This window comes from Lontra canadensis, unplaced genomic scaffold (assembly GCF_010015895.1).
Source record: "Lontra canadensis isolate GAN:19392208 unplaced genomic scaffold, GSC_riverotter_1.0 scaffold51, whole genome shotgun sequence".
NCBI lineage: Eukaryota > Metazoa > Chordata > Mammalia > Carnivora > Mustelidae > Lontra > Lontra canadensis.
The window spans coordinates 9,495,118-9,516,450 of NW_022631045.1; the positions used below are offsets into that span (position 1 = coordinate 9,495,118).

General features: G+C 41.2%; 1 protein-coding gene across 1 annotated transcript in view; it reads right to left on the reverse strand.

Annotated features, from left to right (window-relative positions):
- The window catches only part of HTR2A (5-hydroxytryptamine receptor 2A), a 59,175-nt gene extending 47,882 nt beyond the window's left edge, over nucleotides 1-11,293 (reverse strand). Inside the window, exons 1-3 of the mRNA XM_032874024.1 lie at nucleotides 10,911-11,293; nucleotides 9,721-10,461; nucleotides 6,726-6,926 (exon numbers count right to left, since the gene is read on the reverse strand). Coding sequence (XP_032729915.1) covers nucleotides 6,726-6,926; nucleotides 9,721-10,132 — 613 coding nt within the window. The 5' untranslated portion in view covers nucleotides 10,133-10,461; nucleotides 10,911-11,293. The remainder of the gene's footprint in view (nucleotides 1-6,725; nucleotides 6,927-9,720; nucleotides 10,462-10,910) is intronic.
- Between the last annotated feature and the right edge of the window lie 10,040 nt (nucleotides 11,294-21,333).

Consider the following 21,333-nt stretch of genomic DNA (forward strand, 5'->3'; position numbering starts at 1 on the left):
CAAAATTTCTTTATAAATCTGCCTACGACAGGAAATTATTGACTGCTTAAAGGCAAGTGTTGTGACCTGGGGACCTGGTGACCGCATTCAATTGAGGATTTATGCAAAGGTGTCCGTTTGTGAAGACACAGGTTCTGAATAAATGTGACACGGCTTATCTTTATCCTATTACAAAAGTAGTCTTAATGTAGAGAATAGTAGTCATGGATATCCTTGAGGGGGGAGTGAAAAAATTCTATTTGGACTTGGGATACTTCAAAATGACTCCATGGGGTGCAAGTATGTTTCTGAAATAAAAGAAAAAATTCTAATTGGGGTTTTTGCTTGTCCTATGATGATGTGAAAGATAGTCCTTTTCACTTTTTCTATCTAACCTGTACCTTTACCTGCTACAGATAGAGAATTAAATATTTTCTTTTCCTACGTGATGTTAGCAAGTCTATCGTTGTGAGGAAAGCGTTTGCTCACTTTTTTTATATCATGGTTAAATCAGTTACCTCTGATCATGGGAATTTGGTTTATGAAGGGCTGATGAAATCCGGAAAATCCTAGAATCTTTCTTAATCTAATGCGTCAATCTTTTCTGTCATCAGTTCTTTCCTCAGAGTTCACAAATAGAAAGTGCAATTGATTTGTAATTACGTTCATTTTCCTCCGAATTGGATGAAAGCCTTGGCAACAGTAAAATGACCAAGCTGGTAGCAGGGAGCAGGGGGACACGGCGGCAAATCTCAGAAATACTAAGTGCAGGAAAACTTGAGTCATCTGGGTTGTGGTTCCCAAGGTTGCCGTTTGTTAGATCCAAGCAAACTTAGAAGGTCATCCACCTTCTCCATGAAGCCTTCTCTCCCACGCCACAGATGTTATGATGATCAAGAATGAAACATTTGCAATATCTGTGACAAAACTATACAGAAAGCTACAGGGGAAAACAACAATCTGTTGTTTTTTTTTCTAATTTCCCTTACTTGACAAATTTGAAGTCCTCAGATTCTTCCTGCTAATAGATTCACCTAAATTATTCCTATTTTACTGGAATGGGCTCAGACCATCCATACCACCCTGAAATCTTGCTTTTTGCACTTACAGTCCTGGACATTTTTCCATTTGACTATCCAATAACCCCACCTGAATATTCTTAAGAGCTAGAAAATGTTCTGTAATTAGGATAAAAACAATACAGTGAACCACAATCCAGTCTTCTTTTCTGCTATTTTCCAAGACTTCTGAATTAAAGATCTTTAGATCTACTTCTATTTTTCTGTAGGACAGATGGCCTGAAGTGGGATTGGCAGGTCAGATTTTAATAACTTTGGCTACACTGTCCAAGAACAATTCATATTCACACAAATAAGGTATGAGCCTACATAGGGCATCACTCAGGGTGTTTCTACTTATTTTAATTTGCCAATCAGATGAACAATGATAATGCATTGTTTTAAATTACACTTCCATGACCGTTAAAGAAATTAAGCATTTTCCTGTCCACTAGTTGTCCTCTTTTCAGCATTTATTGTCCATTTCATGTTTCTGTTCATGTTTATATATTTTTTCCCTATTGGGTTGTCTTTTTGTTTGACCTGTAGGTACTCTTTGTATGTTAGGAATATCAACCCTCAGTCTGTTCATATGCACTGATACTTTCTTTTGACTTCGCTTTTATTGATTTTTACCCATAGAACTTTTTCTCCTGTAGTAAGCCATGTCTATATCTTTGTAGTTTGTGTCTTTCTTTGGCTTGCTTAAAAAGCTATTGCTCTACTATTTTGAAATTATGGAGAAGTCTAAATTGGGACTCAGGGTGAGTGAGGAAAGAATACAACCTAGTTGGATTACTTATGATCTTCTAATAGATATATCAGTGCAATTATTGGGATGGACTTCAAAAATAAAAAGAATGGAAAAGTCAAGTAATTCAAAGTGATTGGGATGGGGTGAAGGAAAGAATGACCTTGTATAAGTCAGTAAATGCATGAAATAAGGTAAATGAACTGTTATACAGGAAATATATGAAATAGAAGACGGGAAGAATAAAATTGATTTTTGCCAGTTGTGATAGTAATACAGACAGGATGAATTTCTTTATCAAAAGACAGAGATAGGAAGATTGTGTTTTAAAAATGTGAAAATATCAAAGGAACAAAGACATGACAGAAATGAAGAGATGAGAAAAGATGAAATGGAGAATTTCAAATGAGGAAGAGGCATGGCAATGCTAGTTTCATATAAGGCAGAACTCAAGGCCCAAAACCATATCTCAGGGGTTAGGGGGATAAAGAATTGGGCTCGGGCTACCCAAGGTAGCCAGGATTTCAAGAATTAAGCTTCTGGAGTTAAGTGAAGAGAAGGAAGGTATTCATGTGAGCCCTTTTCCCAGTTAGTCACTTACCAGTCCATTTGAGGGATGGACTGAGAGGTGGAGTAGCGAATAATCTGTGCTGAGGGGATAGGATCAGGGGATAGGATTTCAGAGTTCTTCGAGATGGAGAACACCTCAGGCTTTCATTTGGAAAAAGGAAGGCATATACCTTAGGTGTAAGGATAAACTGAAAAACAGTGCTTATGAAAAGCGAGCCTAAAATAAGCTCAGTCCCTAGTTGGATTAAAGAGATTTACGACAACTGCCTGATAAAACTGAAGAATGCCTCTCTGAACAAGAATACTAACATTTTATTTCCTTTTTTTTTTTTTTTTTTTTTCCCTCAACACAGTGTCCGGTATTCAATTAAAGAAAAATTACCAGGTATACTAACAGCCAAAGGGGAAAAGGCCCCAGAAAACAGAATATCCCAGGTAATCAGCTGTCCGGACATCTGTGATTAACATTTGAGAAAACCGATGAAACCATGGAGAATTATTTCAGAACTAAATACAATAAAATGGGAATTTTAAAACTAGAAATACAGTGATCTATTAAGGCTATAATACATTTGTTGAGCAGCAAATCTGAAATAGCTGGTGAGAGGTTTAATAATCCAGAGAAGGGAGTAAAACTACATGGACTAAAGACTTAAAGATGTAAAAATGTAGAAAAGTTATTTGAGTTGTAACCATGGGTAAAATTTCTATTATCTGGGAAACGAGTCTAAGAAATGTGCTGGGGAGAAAAGTTGTAGCAGAAGCAATTCTTGAAAAGATAATGGCCAAAATGTTGCTAAATTAGCAAAAGCACTGAGCAAAAAATTAAAGAATGAATATAAACACCATGCAGGACAAACCCAAAACTAAAAGACCTATCTGGGCACATCATAGTTAAATTTCTAAAATACAAAGAATCCTACTAAAGTAGCAAGGGGTGGCAAGGGCTGGTGGTTTCTAAGGGACACTAAGTCTGACAGCTGAGTTCTCACTATCAAACAAAATTATATAAGCTAGAACTTTGGAATGCCCTTTCTAAATTACTGGAAAACCAGAAACCTTGAGTTGTATATTGAGCAAAAAATATGCCTAAAAGGAAGGCTAAATAAAGATGTTTGGAATAACGAGCTGAAAGAAAACTACATGGTCATTCTAAAATTCAGAAGTAAGGACTATGAATCATGGAAAAGACGGGCAGAATCATGGAAATGACAGAAGCAATGAATGGCAACAGAAATGGTCAATATGTGGGAAATAGTAGAACACTTATGTCCTATGTTTTTTAATAGGGTACGTAAAATTAGACAATAGGAAAAGAGAACATGAAAGATAGGGATAAATGGAGTTAAAATATTCCAGAGGTTTTCCATTATCTAAGAAATGGTAAAATAATTTGTTAGGCTCTATTAGGTTAAAAAAATAAATCATAAGGATTTAAAAGAATGGATAACAAGCTTATAATGGGGAACAATGAATTCTTGATCAGGCCATAAGAAGGCAAGGATAGAAACTAGAATATAAAATAAATGGGACAAAAGAAAAAAAGTAATGGTCATTTTAAACCCAAATACTATGTATCTGGGCTGCATTAGTTATAAATGGGTTAAATATTCCAATGAAAAGATAGACTGGATTAAAGAAAATTTTATGTGCTGCTTGTAGGCAATGTACTTTAAATATTAAATCAGGAAGTAGTGACAGTAATAAGATGGAATAGGATATATTCAGAAAATAACCAAAAGGGAACTGGCAGAGCTATACTCATATCAGATGAAGTAGATGTTAAAGCAAGAAGAATTGCATTTAATAATCAAGAATCCATATAAAAGGATAATCTCAACTTTCTACGTAGCTAGTAACCCAAGACCAGGTAGAAAATATAAATAACTACTGAAGAAAGTTTAGAGTTGTAATTAAAGAGAACATTTAGAAAGTTTCCAGCATGACAGAGCTTTAGAACTAAGCTCTATAAAACCTTTTAAAGAACATTCCCATTTAAATATTTGAAGACCACAGAGAAAAAAACCAGTAATATCCCAAATTTATTTAATATAGCTAAAAAGAAAAAAAAAAAAACCTCGTAAGAATAATAAACCAACCAACAAAGTCCTCCAAAGCCAATTTCATTTATAAATGCATTGCAGGAAGGCAAGGGCAGTTCAGATCTATCAAGAAAACAAAATACCCTTTTTTCAGCTTCAGTGTACTGATATATCAATAGATGCTAAAAAGACCATATTCACTGGTAGAAGAAATCTGTTAGATTGTATACACAAAATTCCATCTGGACTAAGTATCTAAATGTAAAACAAGTGGAAACAGTAGCAGAGAATTCAGATGTTTGTGCTGAGCACCTTCAGGCTCTTGGTTAGAATTTTTTTTTAACCCTTTCCCAACTGCCATCTCCTCAGCCTTCTATCTCGGATTTGTGATATAGAGCTTTTTTATTTCCTTATTTGACTTCCTCCATCACCTTATTGGAAGTCTCCAAATACTTCTCTTACTCATCTTCGTGCATTTAGTGCTCCATACATTGTAGCTGTGTTGTAAGTATGGCCACATTGGTGATGACCCCTCCTCGCACCCCCACACCCATCCAGCCTGCCCGTCTCCTGGAGCGAGAGCAGAATAGGAGCAATGTCATCTTGTGCAACTTCTCTGCAGTTTATTTTCTGTAAGGCGTTTAAATACCGCGGGCTGGTTGTCTTTGCTCAGAAACAGCTCCTTGGGACAAGTGCTATTGAGCTGCACGTGTATGGCAGAAGGTAGAAGATGGGTGATGCTCCCAGCCTCTGTCTCACCAGTGAGACTGTGTACGAGGGGAACACTCCAATAAACCTGATGATAACATGGTTTGCTTTGTTTGCATTATCGGCCACCTTTGCTAAGCGCATGTGTTTCAGTGGTCCTTTACCCTGGTTACTCCTTAGTCACCCCACCATGGACCAATTAAATCCCAGTGCTCCACATGTGTTCTTAGGTGTAGCTGGGATTGAGAACCACTGGTCTTTCATTCTGTTGTTCCTGATAGAAGGAGTCTGGGCCCAGAAACCACATGCTCCTTTCCCCTCCCCCCACAAAAACGGTTTTCTAAAGAAGGTGGTCATGCAGTAGGAAGAGCATGGCTTGGCACCAGAAAGCCACAAAGCCTCTCTAGGCACCGGTACCCTGATTGATCAGATAAGCATAATGAGCTCTTCTATCCACCTCAACTTGTACTAGGAATTTTAGAATGGAAACTAGATAAGACCCTTCAAAATTTGAAAATCCTGCAAATGTAATTTGTTAGCATTTCCATCAGGAAACAGGCATTGTCCTGTGTCCTAGCTATGGGGTCTGGTGCGGGTCATTTCACTTGTTGAAGCCCCATTTGCTCATCCCTAAAATGGAGTTACCTGTTCTGCAGAGGACCCCTTTAGCAGCCAGGCAAGCAGGAGGAATGGAAAAACACAAAATATCCTATTGCGTTTGCTATTAACTTGGATTTTTATCACAAAGACTCTGAAATTTTTGGTGTCAAGCCTGCCGTCAAATCCCATAGCCTCCCTCCTGTTAGCAGATGCAAACACCGCTGTGGCCACAAGCAGGTGCAGTGTCCTTGCTTGAAAAGCTTTGTTGCCTTAAATCCCAGGGAATTTTTGGTTACAAACCAAGCCTGTTGAGGTGACAGGTGCCATTGACTTAGCTACCTGTGAGCTGACCCTTTGGCTCCCATTATCTGGGCTTTCCTGCCTGTTGAGTTGGTTGTAACAGGAGATCAATACTGGTGAGAGGGGAATGTGTAATCAAAGCAACTGAAGGGAGTTGAAATCTTCGGGTGTGTGGTGACCTAACAAGAGGAGGGGTTACAGAGGTATTGGGCGGGCAGAAGTGCCTTGCCCTTGAGCTAGTCCTGCCACCTTCCTCTATTCTCACCTTCTGCCTCCGAGTTACAGCCCCTGGTACCTTTCTCCAGCCTCTGGAAGCTGAGTATTCTCCAGTGTGGGGATCTGCCATCTTAAATGGACAAGGGCAGGGATGACAAATGTGGAGGTCTCCAGGGGAGCTCAAGAGTTAGAGTAGTGAATTTGAAAGTGCGAGATGAGGAGCAAAAGCATTTGAAAGCGGCTATGGCACAGTTATTTCTAACTGGCTCTGCAGGTGTCTGTTCTTAACTGGGCAAACTTAGGTTGTCAGCCAGTGATGTTGATACTTTTTTCTTCCTAAAGCAAATCTGAGAAATATGACATTGCAATCTAGAGATGACAATAACAAAACACCCATGGAGTCCGTGTTATCAGCTTTTCGTACAATAAAACAGAACAAGTGTTTATGGAAGGCATGGATGGTTATTTCAGATGAGCCCCTGAAATCCTGTACCCACTTACCCACTGATATGGTCCAAACAGCAATTATTTTCAGAAAGGCCTTGGTTCTGGAGTTGAACCGGCTATGATGGATGGGGTTCTGGATGGCAACGTAGCGGTCTAGTGAGATCGCACAGAGGTGCATGATGGAAGCCGTGGAGAAGAGCACATCCAGGTAAATCCAGACAGCACAGAGCTTGCTAGGCAGAGGCCACCGGTAACCTGGGATGCAAGAGGTTAGCATCAATAAGGGATCTCGGGCCTCCCACGGTGCGGTGCAGGGAACCCAGCCTGCCAGAAGGGCTGCTATTCTGGGGGTGGGGTGGAGTGGGGAAGGCACAGGTGGTGGCAAAGGGCAACACAAGATATTTTCAGTATTTTAAAAGCCCAAAAACAATTGTACTGAACAATGTTCAGATCCTACAAGCTGATGAACTCAGGGTTTAGAAATTTCTTGGGGCTGGAGTTCTATGCCACTGTGTTGTGGTAACCTTGGGTTGTCTTCAGGGTTTCTCTTGCTCTGTGTCCCCTAACAGCATCTACCTTTTTCTCTTTGTTTTTAAGGAGTTAGAAGTCTCGATAGCTTTGGAGCTCCTCTAATAAAGCGCCTTGTTCACGTCTTTGACGTACTGTGGGTTCCCTGAGGTTCGGCCCACCTCTTAGTCTCCATAACTTTAACGGCTCAGGCTTGCACAGTGATATCATTTAGTGGTCTCTCAATAAATGCTATTGGTGTGAATGAATAAATGATGTAAAAGTCCAGATTGAGAATATTTTTTGGAAAAATGAAAAATAATTACATTATGCTTTAGGGGTTCAACTCAAATTTGGGGTGTGTGTGTGTGGGGGGGATATGCAGAAAAGCATTGTGTTCTTGTCCTGATGAGTGTTTCAGGGCAGTGGTTCTCAAACTCAGTGAGCCTCAGGGCCTCCCAGGTAGGGTCTTGAAATGGTACTGTTGGATCCCACCTGGAGGTGTCGATTTTGTGACTCTGCAGTGGGGGAGGAGAACGGCCATTTCTAACCAGTTTCCAGGTGGTGTTCCTGGTCCCGGGATAACACTGGGGCAACAGCTGCGTGCAGCAGCGGCTGTCAGCCCTGGCTGCACTTGAGAATCAGCCGAGAAGCTTTTTCTCTAGGTTCTGGTTCTCAGGAGGTTAGGAGGAGGTGGGCCCCAAACAGAGTGTTGTAGAGCTGTCACGATGATCCCAATATGAAGAGCACAGCGGGAGGCCCATAATGCATATTCTAAGTGTCCTGTTCTTGTTTTACAGGGGATCCAGTGGTTATATAAACCCAAATTAGTTTTGATAACTGTGTAAGCGATGATGTTACATCTGCGTACAAGTGAAAAGGCAATCCTAAAGATCACCTTTTCTCGTCAGTAGTCCAGACCCGCAAAGCTGAACAGATTCGCATGTGCAAGTGTACTCCACCAAAATGCCACCACCTATATTTGGGGAAGTAAAGGGTGCAGGATACAAGTCTAACTTAATGACTTTCACTCTACTTGCCAAAAAACGAGCTAAAACAAGAGCCTCTTCCTTTGCAGTGCCTGGAGGGAAGCCACACTTTGTCTGGTCGGAACTGATGTTGGCCCTTGGGAGTTCTCTCTGCAAGGAGACAGCTGAGGTCGGGCCACAGTCTGGTTTCCTAAGCAGGGATAGGGAGGGTCATTTCCTCACCCTGAGGGGTGAGAGAGGACCAGTCCCAGTGAGAGTTGAAACTCTGGCTGGAATTGGCTGCATGCGGAGCAGCGGCCGCTAGGGGGCGCCGTTGCACCCCGAGCGGGAGGCGGCGGCCAGGTCCTAGCTTTTTAACCCAGCTGGTGGGTGCCTGCTCCCCATCTGCTACTGGGGTCACCTCCGCCCTCTGGCAGTGGTTTTAGTGCCCTAATGGGACCTCTGGGAGCCATGCACCACTTCCGGAGTTTGCCTTCGAGGCGGGGGTCGGGCCTTAGGAAGCCAGAACCTCTGCAGCATGTCTGGGAAATGACAGGCAAATTTGATGAAATCATCCTGGTGTGACATTTGAGTGGTCAAATGGAGGTTGTCCTAGCAAAGAGCAGTATGGACCCCGTGCAAACCGGCGCCCGCTCTCCATTGCCCATCTCCTTCCTCCTCCATACCCTTCTGCGCTGGGGTAATATATATATACTTTAGCCCTTAAGACTTGGACAGAAAATCTCCGCTTACAAAGACCATAAGGTGACTGCTACGTGCCTATGTCAGCAGTCTAAATACTCTTCAAAAAAGAAATCCAACTGTATTACTCATAATTTGAAAAGAACAGCACGTTCTGCTTCCAGCTGAAGCCGTACCAGTGTTTGCTGACTTGCTGAGAGGTTTGACTCTTTCAAACTGTTGAAGAAAGCAAGATTAATGTCTTCCCATTTGTTTTCTACCCTCTTCCAAACCAGACAGGGGGAGTTGATGTATATGTATTTTTAAAGAGTTGAGGGTCTAATTTAAAGGCATACTTCTAAATTAGCTTCTCTGGAGGTAGGGAACAATTGAAACAGGAGTTAATTTATTTATTCTAAGGTAGAAGCTGCATATTTTAACATCAGACCCACTGTACCGCAAAAGTTCTCCCTGCACACGTTCCAAGGTAATTGGGAAGGTTTGCCACTCCATTAGAAGTGCTGAAAACTGTGTGACAAAGCTAAAACTGTTCTGTCCTGAAGGCTGGGATACTTGGGCATATATAGAAGCGAAAATCCAGTGGATTCAGAATGACAGCTAAATTACTGCTTTATGACTGTATGGGGGGCATTTAAAGTGACTACATAAAATGGATGTGTTTCAAAGCACAAACTCTCCAAGGATAATGGGTTGTCTGATCTCTTAATATGTGAAAGCCAATTTAAGATTTAACCAGCGTAACATGGTAGACCCCTGTCTATAAATAAACCCTTGTGTTTAGTTTGTCCCTTGAGCCTCCACTCATCTGCTCCTAACATGCACACACTGTCTATTACCCGTGTGGGTGCAGCTGGGAGGCTAAGGCCACTCACCATACAGGATGGTTAGCATGGACACGGGCATGACAAGGAAACCCAGCAGCATATCAGCTATGGCAAGTGACATCAGGAAATAGTTGGTGGCGTTCTGCAGCTTTTTCTCTAGGGACACTGCCATGATGACGAGTATGTTCCCAGCAATGGTTAGAATAATCACTACAGCTGTCAACAAAGCAGACCAGTTTTTTTCCTGGAGATGAAGTAAGGAGAAGCATGGTGGTGAGAGACAGCCCTCACAGGAAAGGTTGGTTCGATTTTCCGAGTCCACTGTCCAGTTAAATACATCTGAAGTGTTAGCTTCTGCGGAGTTAAAGTCATTGATGTAGAGCCTAGGGTCCTCATTTGATTGCATTAAGGAGTTTGTTGTTGGGCTCAATGAAGCATTTTCCTCAAAAAGAATATCCATTTCTAAGCCGGAATTTGTAGCAGATGAAGTAAAGAAAAACTACCAAGTTAGAACCTCAGCTCGCCATCCATCTTTCTGTCCCCACGCTCTGTCACACTGAAGCCGGCGTACATGCTGGGCTCCTTGGGTCGCCTTTTTTCTCTCATGATTACAATGGGAGCTGAACTGCAGTGGCTTTTTGTATCTCCTTCCTTCACGGGGTTAGTGGAGTCTTGTTTGGTTTCATTTATTTATTTATTTTTTTCCCTTCAAAGCAAGGTCAGAAAAGCAGGATGAACTTTTTAACAGAGGTTGCAGAGTTTGGAGCATTCGGGGAGAAAAATGCGATCCTGGCCAGGAAAGAAAAGTTTTGTAATTACCAGGAATCTCATTGAGCTCTGTCTCATTTTGTGGGTTTTGTTGATCCCACTAGTTTAGCCACAGCAGTATTAAAACAGCATGCAATCCAAAACAGAGGGGCGGTACGCATTCTACATTAAGAAAGGCAATTAAAGATACATCCTGTGTTAATCCCATAGTAATTGGATGTACTTGGGGCTATAGTTCTCCATCTCTAGGCTGAATGGCCACAGCTGCTGTCAGGAATTTCCATTTGCATTATGCTTAGTTAAAAAAAAAAAAAAAGAAAAAAAAAGAAAAGAAAACTCTTAAGCAAAGATTAGCAGACAACTTTTCACACCAGAAATTCTCACTGAAATGATAACATTTTGACCAAGCGTGATTTCAAGGCAGAAAGAAAATTAACACCGAAATAAAAGACAGCAGCGTGAGAACTTACATTTGTCTTCAGGGTCCACACGTTAGACATACTTTGCTGTTCTGGGACTTGCTGCATCTCCCACGGTAATTAAGCCAGTGTAGAGTCCCTTCTTCTTGAGCCTCAACCGGCATAACAGGAGAGTAATTTGATTTCTGTTTTGCTGACTTCAAAAACTGCAAGAGTGGAGCCAATTCCAGCACTGCGCGGTCTGTGTTCGCCGGCTCTGCCCACACTCGGCTGGGTCACTCCCTCCCTGCGCGGCTTGCCTGAGCGAGGCACACGTTCAGCAATCATTCATGAGCCCCTCTCCAAGTCGCACAAAAGAAATCCCTCCGGAAAGTAGGGAGAGCTGCCTGTGCCAGGGGACTCGTGGTTTCCCCGAGAATGGACTGGCTCTCAGGCTGCCTCCTGCACTTCACACCAGACCTCCTTCTATCTGTATGTCAGAAACTGCAAGGTAGCAACAGCCCAGGAGGGCGGACCAAACAGGCGTTCCCCCCCCACCACCCCCTTGTTTCTCTCTCTCTCTTTCTCTTTTGGCCACATGTTAACATAGGGAAGTTCTCTTACGTCAGGAATTGCCTTTTATGCAGATGGTTGAAGCAGGTAAGCTGTGCTGTTGAGGTTCTTAGGGTGGGGGAGCACGTAAATAAGGCTAGAAAGTGGCATATCCTGGGAGCACTGTAAGCGTGCCGTTCTTCCCCCCAGAGCCCACAGTGCTGTCTGAAGTGCAGTTGCTGACGTCAGCGACTTGGGCTCAGGGCGGCCAAGCTCCTCCTGGAGATACTCAAACTATCAGTAGTATTTTTATTGATCGGTAGCATGCTCCATTCAACTAACTTATTTTCCCCAGAAATAAACTTACCTAGAAGTAATTCAAAACCTCACATATGGAAGAAGGGTTTTTCAGAGATCATTTTAAAGACCTCCTGCCTTCTTTGTTTAAAACAAAACAAAACAAAAAAACCCTTCTCCATTCTAAAGACTGAAGCTATGTGGCAGGTACACGAGGTGTATATATGTATATATACTAGATAGCGTTATTTTTACAGATGAAAAAAAGGATTCTTATCCTGAAGAGTGGTGGTTTTCTAGGTTTCTGTTCTTATCTTCACATTATCTCTAGACAAATTCTGTTACTTGTGTTCCTTCAACATGTCCTTGGACAAATCAGTACCTTCTTAGCAGGTGATTTCTCTGCTCTTGACCTAAATATCCAGCTGCCTACTGAGACCTTCATCTGTGCCCTAGAGGACCTTGACCTCTGCATCATTCTCCCATCCCCCTACCGGCTTCTTGGTGCGTATCTCCACCCATTCTCTTGGTCACCAGAATCAGCATCTCTTGAGACAGCTGGCTCTTAGCCAAGACTCTTCCTTCCTTCTCCCTGCCTGATCTTGGTCTCCAGGGCCACTTGTGTGTACACAGACTTCTCATCCTCGAGCCCGCATTTTACCTGTCTTCTGGGCTGGAACCTCTCTCTTGTGGGAACTTGCCCTTGATGCCATACCTTGGAGGAGGAGAGTGTGATTGCTGTGCAGTTTGAGCGGGCAGCTGAGAACCTAGGCTCTGGGTTACAGCTCCTTAGTTTTAAATCCCAGCTCGATAAGTACAACAGTAGAACCCTGGACAATCTAGCCATCCTCTTTAAGACTCTGTATTCTCACTTTAAATGGGATCATAGTTGTACCTCCTTCAAGGTGGCGGTGAAACTAAAATGGGGTCTTGCATGTAAATACATAAACCAACATGCTTAGAGGATGTTCTTAATGTTAGTCATTTTTATTAATCCTATTTGATGTTGTTGAAACAATTGACCTCACTCCCACCAATTTGTGCTTCCATCCCTTTAGCCTCTCCCTTGTGGGACACAACTCCCATCTTTGTCCCCCACTGCTCCCGCTTCCCAGGCCTAGACTCCTGTTTTCTTCTATAAGCAGCCTACATGGAGACAAACTTGCAGGTTGATAATTTTAAAGTGTTTGTACTTGAATTTCCCTGTGTCTGGAATGCTCTTACCACCCCCTCTTAGTATCCATCTGGCAAATTCCTACTCAGTTTTCAAGGCTCAGTTCTGAAGGTAAGTCCTTGAATCCACTCCTGCCACTCAACCCCTGAGTGACCTGGACTAAGCTGCTTAACCTCTGTGCCTTAATTTCCTTATCTGTAAATAGGGGAAGATAATACCTATATGAGAGGATTGATTGAGAGTCAGAATGTACCGGGCATGTACAAACTTGAGTGCTCTGTAAAGGCTAATCATTGGTTTACAGTTGTCAAGATTTCCATGGCTCTCTTCCCCAGTATGGGCAACGGGCATGGTATTTTCAGAAGCTTTCTCTTCAATCATGTCTCACCTTGCATGTAGGCAAAGACTACATTTGTCTTGTTAATGGTCATACATATAGTGCTTAGGTCTGTTTGTTGAATGAAACATAGGACTGATAATTTATATGTCTGTCTTTATTAGATGGCGAACTTCTTAGTCATCTCTTACCTACAAGACCAAGCATGGTATCTCCTGATGGAAGGTCCTTAGTAAATGCATTTTGGAAGAAATGAGTTGGCAGCCTGTTTTAAAAAGCTTAATCAGGGAGAAACAAAGAACTCTACTTCCTTTTTCATTACTTTGTGCAGTGGGATGCTAAATTTTATTAAAGAGGGCAAAGGGAAATATTAAAAATTTTGTTAGAAAATTAAGGCCTTTTTAATTTTATTTTATGGGTTGCTGTGTTTTTCTTGGAGAAACCTGATGTTTTCAGGCTTGATGTCTTCAGGGGCAGCCAGGTTTCCAATCATGGCAAAGCTCATCAATGAATTCCTTGGTATATGGTTTCTATTGTGAAATAATTTTGTTCATAGCCATTGGAGATTATTTGCAGTTCCATGAATACTAGTCCAGGGCAAAGGAGTGTGTTCAGAAAATCAGACCCTTGGCTACTCTGTTAACAGCATGGGAGTTAGATTTGGTGGGAATGGTTTCTTGGAGGTCAGACACTCTTGAGTTTCAAAGAGGGCTGCATGTTGGCTGCTAAAGTGAACATTGGTGTGCAGCTCAGCAACCTCTTTGGGACGGAGGCACTCATTCTCCCTGTTGCTGGAAATGTTGAAAGCTGGTGGCTCTCAGCTGATTCTTGGTCTGAAAACTACTCTCAGCCAAAGAGACCACCTCGCCCATAGCCATGTCTCTCCTCTAGGGCAGCCAGAATACAACTGGTTTCTTGTGAGGATACAAAAGTCTGGTTTCCCTGCCTTGAGGCTAGATGAGGTGGAAGGGCCATCCTAGTCCCAGAGTCTCCATGGGATCTGCCCAGGCCTTTGTTGAGATTGCATCACTGTTAATCTCCTCCCCATGCCTAGTCCTGCCTCCATCGTTCCCCTGCAGGTATGGATCTGGAGCTCTCAGCAATCAGTCTCCCACACACAAGTCTGTCTCACAGTTGCCTTCCTGGGGAACCTAAGGCCAATATTTTTAAACATGTGGGTTTTTTTTTTTTAAGATTTTATTTATTTATTTGACAGAGATCACAAGTAGGCAGAGAGGCAGGCAGGGGGTGGGGAGAGGAAGCTGAGCAGAGAATCCGATGTGGGGCCCGATCCCAGGAACCTGAGATCATGACCTGAGCCCAAGGCAGAGGCTTAACTCACTGAGCCACCCAGGTGCCCCTAAACATGTGTTTTAATGCTTCAATGCCATTCTGGATGAGTTTAATGTCTTTAAACAAAACAAAAAAATTATATGTTGACGAATACTTTCTTCTCATAAACCAAAAGTTCTGCAAGAGACAACTGGCTTTCCTGTCTAACTACTTCCATAAAGAATTTAAGGTTGGGGTGCCTGAGTGGCTCAGTGGGTTAAGCCTCTGCCTTCGGCTCAGGTCATGATCTGAGGGTCCTGGAATCGAGTCCCACGTCGGGCTCTCTGCTCAGCAGGGAGCCTGCTCCCCACCCCCATCCCCACTTGTGATCTCTCTCTGTCAAATAAATAAATCTTAAAACAAAAAAAGAATTTAAGGTCAACAGCCCCAAAATAAACTTATTTGGGACACAGTTTCTCAAGTACATAATTGGACTTTCTTTAGGGATATGTTTTGCAACCAGTTTATTATGGGAAGTATTCCCTAAAAGAGGATTGCTTAAATCAGGTGGTTTTTTTTTTTTTTTAATAGCTGTGGCAGTATTTGTAGCCCTTAACTTTTTTCCAGTTTAAAGTTAGTGGGTTCTGAAACATCAGTGCCTTACAGATGTTAGTATATGTGTGAGGGCGATTCTTTGAGCAAGTAAGCCTGGAACATAATGCATCCTATAGCCTTCTCTTAGAGATCTGGAGTGTATGTTAACCTCTTAAATGCAGCAAGAGATGGTGCAGTGAAGAAATTTGCTGATCTTACCTTGCTCACTCCCCATCTATGCCCCAGAACACCGATTTCAGGACCCTTTGTTTGATGAATATAAAATGTAACCCAATTTAAAGTGTCAATATATTAAGTATATAGTTCGAGCTTTGACAACTATATGCCTGTGTAACCATCCCCCAAGTCAAGATAGCCACCATTACCCTCACGTGTGAAAGTCCTCTCATGTTATTCTAACCTTGATTTAAATGGAAGCATGTAGTATATTCTCATTTTGGTTCTGGCTTCTTTTGCTCAACAGTATGTTTGTGAGACTTACTTACTTACTTACTTGCTGTGCATAAACTTTCTATGGATTGTAGCCTGAAAAACTGTTATGTGGCCTGGATATTTGGGAAATCATTTATTTTCTCTTGTTCAAAGAAACATGGACTAGATCCTTGATCCATTCTTTTTAGTTTTTTTTTTTTTTTTTCAAGACCATGCCAACTTTACCTCTGCTCAATGGACTAGATTTGATTTTATTTTTAAATGGCTGCATAGAATTCATTAACTCTATGTTCTTTTTAAAGAATACGTCCCTGAGATTTATGCTGTCCAAATCTTATTAATAGTCTAGGAATGAGAACAAATTTTTACAAAAGATTTCCTGAATGATAAATAATCCATTCCTCCCTTTGGATGTTCCAGTTCTCAGGTTTAGAACAAACCAGATTGTTTGAAAACAAGGCCTTAAATTGCCTTCTCTTACACCACTGACTTGTGTAAAAGAAACAACTACTTGGAATTAGCTACTAACTTTAAATTTTCTCATAAGGGTATTGAACAATACTCATGAAAATAACAGATAACCTTTGAGCACTATACTGTTGTAGTGCTGAGCATAACATTAAAGATAAGGTTCCTGCTTTAATTCATGTACTTAAGTAGTTGGTGATAGCAAGTAGGAGTACAGGGGTATAGGGAGGAGGTATAAACTTGGTGATCAATGGCATGTGGATGGTATATAAAGTGTGAAACTGGGTGAGATCATCTGGGGGGGGTGGTGAGTGGAAATAGAGAAAGGATTACTTCAATTACTTTATTACTTCAGAATTTTGAGGTTGGAGAAATCTAAAGGGAACTACTCAAGCAGAATGAGAAGGAGCAGCCAGTGAGTAAGGAGGGATAGAGTGACATCCCAGAAGTAAGGTAGAGAGACAGTGAAGTGGGGGAGTGTACTCAACAATAAAACACTACTCCTGAACTCAGTATGAGAAATAAGAAATGACCATCGTGTTTGTCATAATGGAAGCTTTTGGCTTGATTAGAACTGTTTGCAGCAGTTGAAGTAAGTGCCCAATAGCATAGATTAAAAAAAAAAAGAAAGAAGTGTTAGTGTTAAGTATAGTCCGTATAGACAGTTACTTTGAGGATTTTTCTTGGAAAACCTAAATGGAGTTGTAACTGATAGGAGAAGAGGTGAAGAGGATTTTTTGAAAAAAGGATAAATTATAACATGGTTTGTGATCATGGGAATGAACCAGAAGAAAGGGAGAAATGGACAGTGCAATAGAAGCCGGAAATAATTGCTGGAATGATCTTGATTTAAAGAGAAGGGGTGTTTCCTATCTTGCTAATTTTGGCCATTCTAACTGGTGTAAGGTGGTACCTCACATCCGTACCCCAATGTTTATGGCAGCAATGGCCACGGTCACCAAACTGTGGAAAGAACCAAGATGCCCTTCAATGGACGAATGGATAAGGAAGATGTGGTCCATATACACTATGGAGTATTATGCCTCCATCAGAAAGGATGAACACCCAACTTCTGTAGCAACATGGATGGGACTGGAAGAGATTATGCTGAGTGAAATAAGTCAAGCAGAGAGAGTCAATTATCATATGGTCTCACTTATTTGTGGGGCATAACAAATAGCATGGAGGACAAGGGGAGTTAGAGAGGAGAAGGGAGTTGAGGGAAATTGGAAGGGGAGGTGAACCATGAGAGACTATGGACTCTGAAAAACAATCTGAAGCTTTTGAAGGGGCGGGGGGTGGGAGTGGGGGAAACAGGTGGTGGGTATTAGGGAGGGCACAGATTGCATGGAGCACTGGGTGTGGTGCAAAAACAATGAATACTGTTACGCTGAAAAGAAATAAATAATTTAAAAAGAAAAAAAAATAAAGAGGAGGGGTGGATTTTAAAGGTTTGAAAGAACTAGAAGATTCAGCAAAAAATTCCTTTGAGAAATTGTAAGATAACTAGAAAAGTCTGGTGTCCTAGAACAACAGAAGAAAGTGTTTTTAAGAAAAAGGCTAAGAGGTCTACTACCATTGAGATGTTTATTAAGATGAAAGCATATATGAGTCCATTGGGTTTAGCAACATGGGTTTGGTGGTCACCTTAAGAGCAATGTCATTGAAAATGCTAAAATATACAAGAGAAACATGGGGTCATGGGGCAGTGGTGGGGAGGGGGAAAGGAACTTCTGAGAGTGGGAAGTAGAAGGACAGGATGTGACATGTAAGAAAAACAAGTGTCAAAGATGACTCAGGTTTTAGATCTGAGCACCTGGGAAGATGGAGTTATCCTTAACTGGGGTAGGGAAGGCTTTAGAGGTACAAGTTTTGGATAGATGTCAGATCAGTTTTGGGTACGTTAACCTGGAGATGTAACAAATAACTATGTCTTAAAACACGGTCGAATGTAAGGAGGAGAATGGGGAGGTCCAGGCTGCATATGTAAGTTAGGATATTGTGAATATATAGATGGTATTGAAAGTTATGAGATACTTAAGAAATTTCATCCTATCTAAGAGTAAGAAGCAGTCCAAGGACTAAATCCAGAGATACCTCAACATTCAGAGGTAAGGGAGATGAGGAAGAACCTACAAGGGACACAAGGTGGGGGGTGATAAGGGAGGAGAGAAATCAGAGAATATGGTGTCCTGGGGCCAAGAGAATAAAATACTTAAAAATTTTTATTTACATTGAAGTCTAACATACAGTGTACAACAAAATGATTTAAAATACAGTGTTACCCAGTAACAGAAAAGCACAGGGGCACTTGGGTGGCTCAGTTGGTTGGGTTGATTTCAGATCAGGTCATGATCTCAGGGTCATGGGATTGGCCTGAGTGGAGCTCCATGCTCAGCAGGGAGTTTGCTTCTCTCCTTCTTCCTCTGGCTCCCCTCCACTCAGGCATGTGCTCTTTTTTTCTTTCTCTAAAGGCATAAATGTTTAGAAAATAAAAATAAAAAATTAAAATAAGAGAAACAGAACTAATTGAGGCAAATGTAATTGCTGATCCCAAAGAATTACCTCATAAAATTTTGCAGTTGCCTATTGGTAAAAAGTATCTCAAAGTTGCTTAGGCAGGATCTCAAATTTTGTTCTGGCTCCAACTGTGGATACAGCCACCCTGGTCGCTGTCTGTGAAATGTGCTGGAGGATTATTCCTGGCAAACACACTTATTCCTAACTAGGGCATGTAGTGATCCAGAATGGGTTGTGAGGGTTCTATTTGTGTGATCAGAGTCATGCCTCACAGCTTTTGGGCCTCTCCTCTGTGTCCCACTCCATTTCCAACTTAACAGTGGTGGGGGTGTAGTAGGGGATGGGGTGACTTATTAGTTGAGGTACTTTCCAAAGGAGAAAAATCCTTTGGGCCCATTTTACTGAAGCGGCAGTATGAAAAAAGCAGACTATGAGAGGAAATGCAAATGAGAGCTCACTGCTCAGAGGATAAATTTTTAATGTCTTTGCTTCTTTCAGGGAAGGCTGTATCTTTTAGCACTGTGGCCTGATTGTGCCCTTGGTTTGGACCTACATTGGAGCTCTTCCCCATCTTGAATTTTGACGGAATAAAACGGGTACACAGTATAGCTGGTTCTTCTATATTCCAGTGGGTTCAATAGCCATAGATTAGTCAACTGAACAGAAAGTGTTGACTTCCTCAGGAGTAAAGCTGTATATCAGAAAAGCCAAATTTTCACCTTCATGAGGCCCCTTTTATTTTTATGCTGTTGTTATTTTTAAGCTTTTATTTAAATTCCAGTTAACCAACTGTGCAATATTGGTTTGAGGTCTGCAATATAGTGATTCAACACTGACAGGCATCACCCCATGCTCATTGTAACAAGTGCCCTCCTTAATCCACATCTGTTTAGCCCATCCACCCACCCATCTCCCCTCTGGTAACCATCAGTTTGTTGTCTATAGTTAAGAATCTGTTTCTTGCTTTGAATCTTTTTTTTTTTTTCCCCTTTGCTCACTGGTTTTGTTGCTTAAATCCCACATATGAGTAAGAACATATGTATTTGTCTTTCTGTGGCCAATTTCACTTAACACTCTCTAGCTCCATCCAGGTTGTTGAAAATGGCAAGAGTTCATTCTTTTTTATTGCTGAGTAATATTCCATTGTATGTGCATTCCACCTTTATCCATTCATCTGTCTGTGGACACTTGGGCTGCTACCATAATATGGCTATTGTAGACAATGCTGCTATAAACATTGGGGTGCATGTAATCCTTTGAATTAGTATTTTTATATTCTTTGGCCAAATGCTTAGTGTGATTGCTGGATTGCAGCATAGTTCTATTTTTAACTTTTTGAGGAACCTCCTTTCTGTTTGCCACAGTGGCTGCGCTAGTTCGGGAGTGTTTCCCTTTCTCCATATTCTTGCCAACATCTGTTGTCGTGTTGCTGATTTAGCCATTCTGACAGGTGTGAGGTGATATCTCATTGTAGTTTTGATTTGTCTTTCATAGATAATCAGTGATGTTGACCATCTTTTCATGTGTCTGTTGGCCGTTTGTATGTTGTCTTTGGAAAAATGTCTATTCATGCTGTCAGCCTATTCTCTTTATTATTATTATTTTTTTTGGTTTAATTTTGCTTCCAGGAGTAGAATTTAGTGATCCATCACTTACATATTTTTAAATTGGATTATTCACTTTTAAAATCCAAAAATTTCCTTCTGTACACCTGATATTTCTGATTCTGACAGGTAAGCCCCTCAGGACCTTTTATAAAGATCTCACATGGGGGTCCCAGAAATGACTGAAATGGACAAGCATATTACTATACATTAAGATAAAACTACTATGCCTACTTTATTGTCCATCCCAAACTATGTTAAACTACATTATCCAGGATAAGGTGATACATTGCACATGAGCATATTAAAACCTCCACAATATTGGAATAAAAAAGGTCACATATGTTATTTATAAAATTAATTATTTGAGCTCCTTTATATCCTTAAGTCCATTATCTCCCTTTTGAAGCCCGTTGTTATCCCCACATTCCTTCTGGTTTATGAAGGGCTCCAGAGTCTGAGACCAAACAGGTCAGTTCTACTCCAGAATTCACATGGACAGAGAATTGGAGATGATTATTCCAGTATTGCCATGGCTTCTTCCTGCCACAGTGTTTTAAAGCCTCTTCCTGCCCTTTCTAAGGCAAGTCTATCTTAGGGAAGTGCCCTTGCTCCGTGTTCAGCAGTATGTACAGTTCCTCATTCATACATGGTGTCCATGGCCTGGAGACCTTCCTCTGTGTTAGGTGACTTGATTTTATGGATCTTTCTGCCACAGTCACAAAACTTAGGACCAAGTATATGGTGAATTCTCAGAATGGAAGGGTGGAAGTGAAGATTGGATAATTGCATTTCAGTAATTTTTATTTTTTAAATTTATTTTTGGCATCTTTTTAGAAATTTAAAATAAATTAACAAACATATAGTACATCATTAGTTTCTAGATGTAGTGTTTAGTAATTTATCAGGTGTGTGTAACACCAATGCTCATCACATCACCCATTACCCCATTTTCCCCACCCATCTCTCCAGGAACCCTCAGTTTGTTACCTGTAATTAAGAGTCTATCATGGTTTTTCTCTCTGATGATTTCCTGCTCAGTTTTCCCTCCCTTCCCCTATGATCCTCTGCACTGTTTCTTCTATGCCACATATGAGTGAAATCCTATGATAACTGTTTTTCTCTGATTGACTTATTTCACTTAGCATAATACCCTCCAGTTCCATCCATGTCAATTTAAATGGTTACATATTCATCCTTTTTGAAGGTGGAGTAATACTCCAT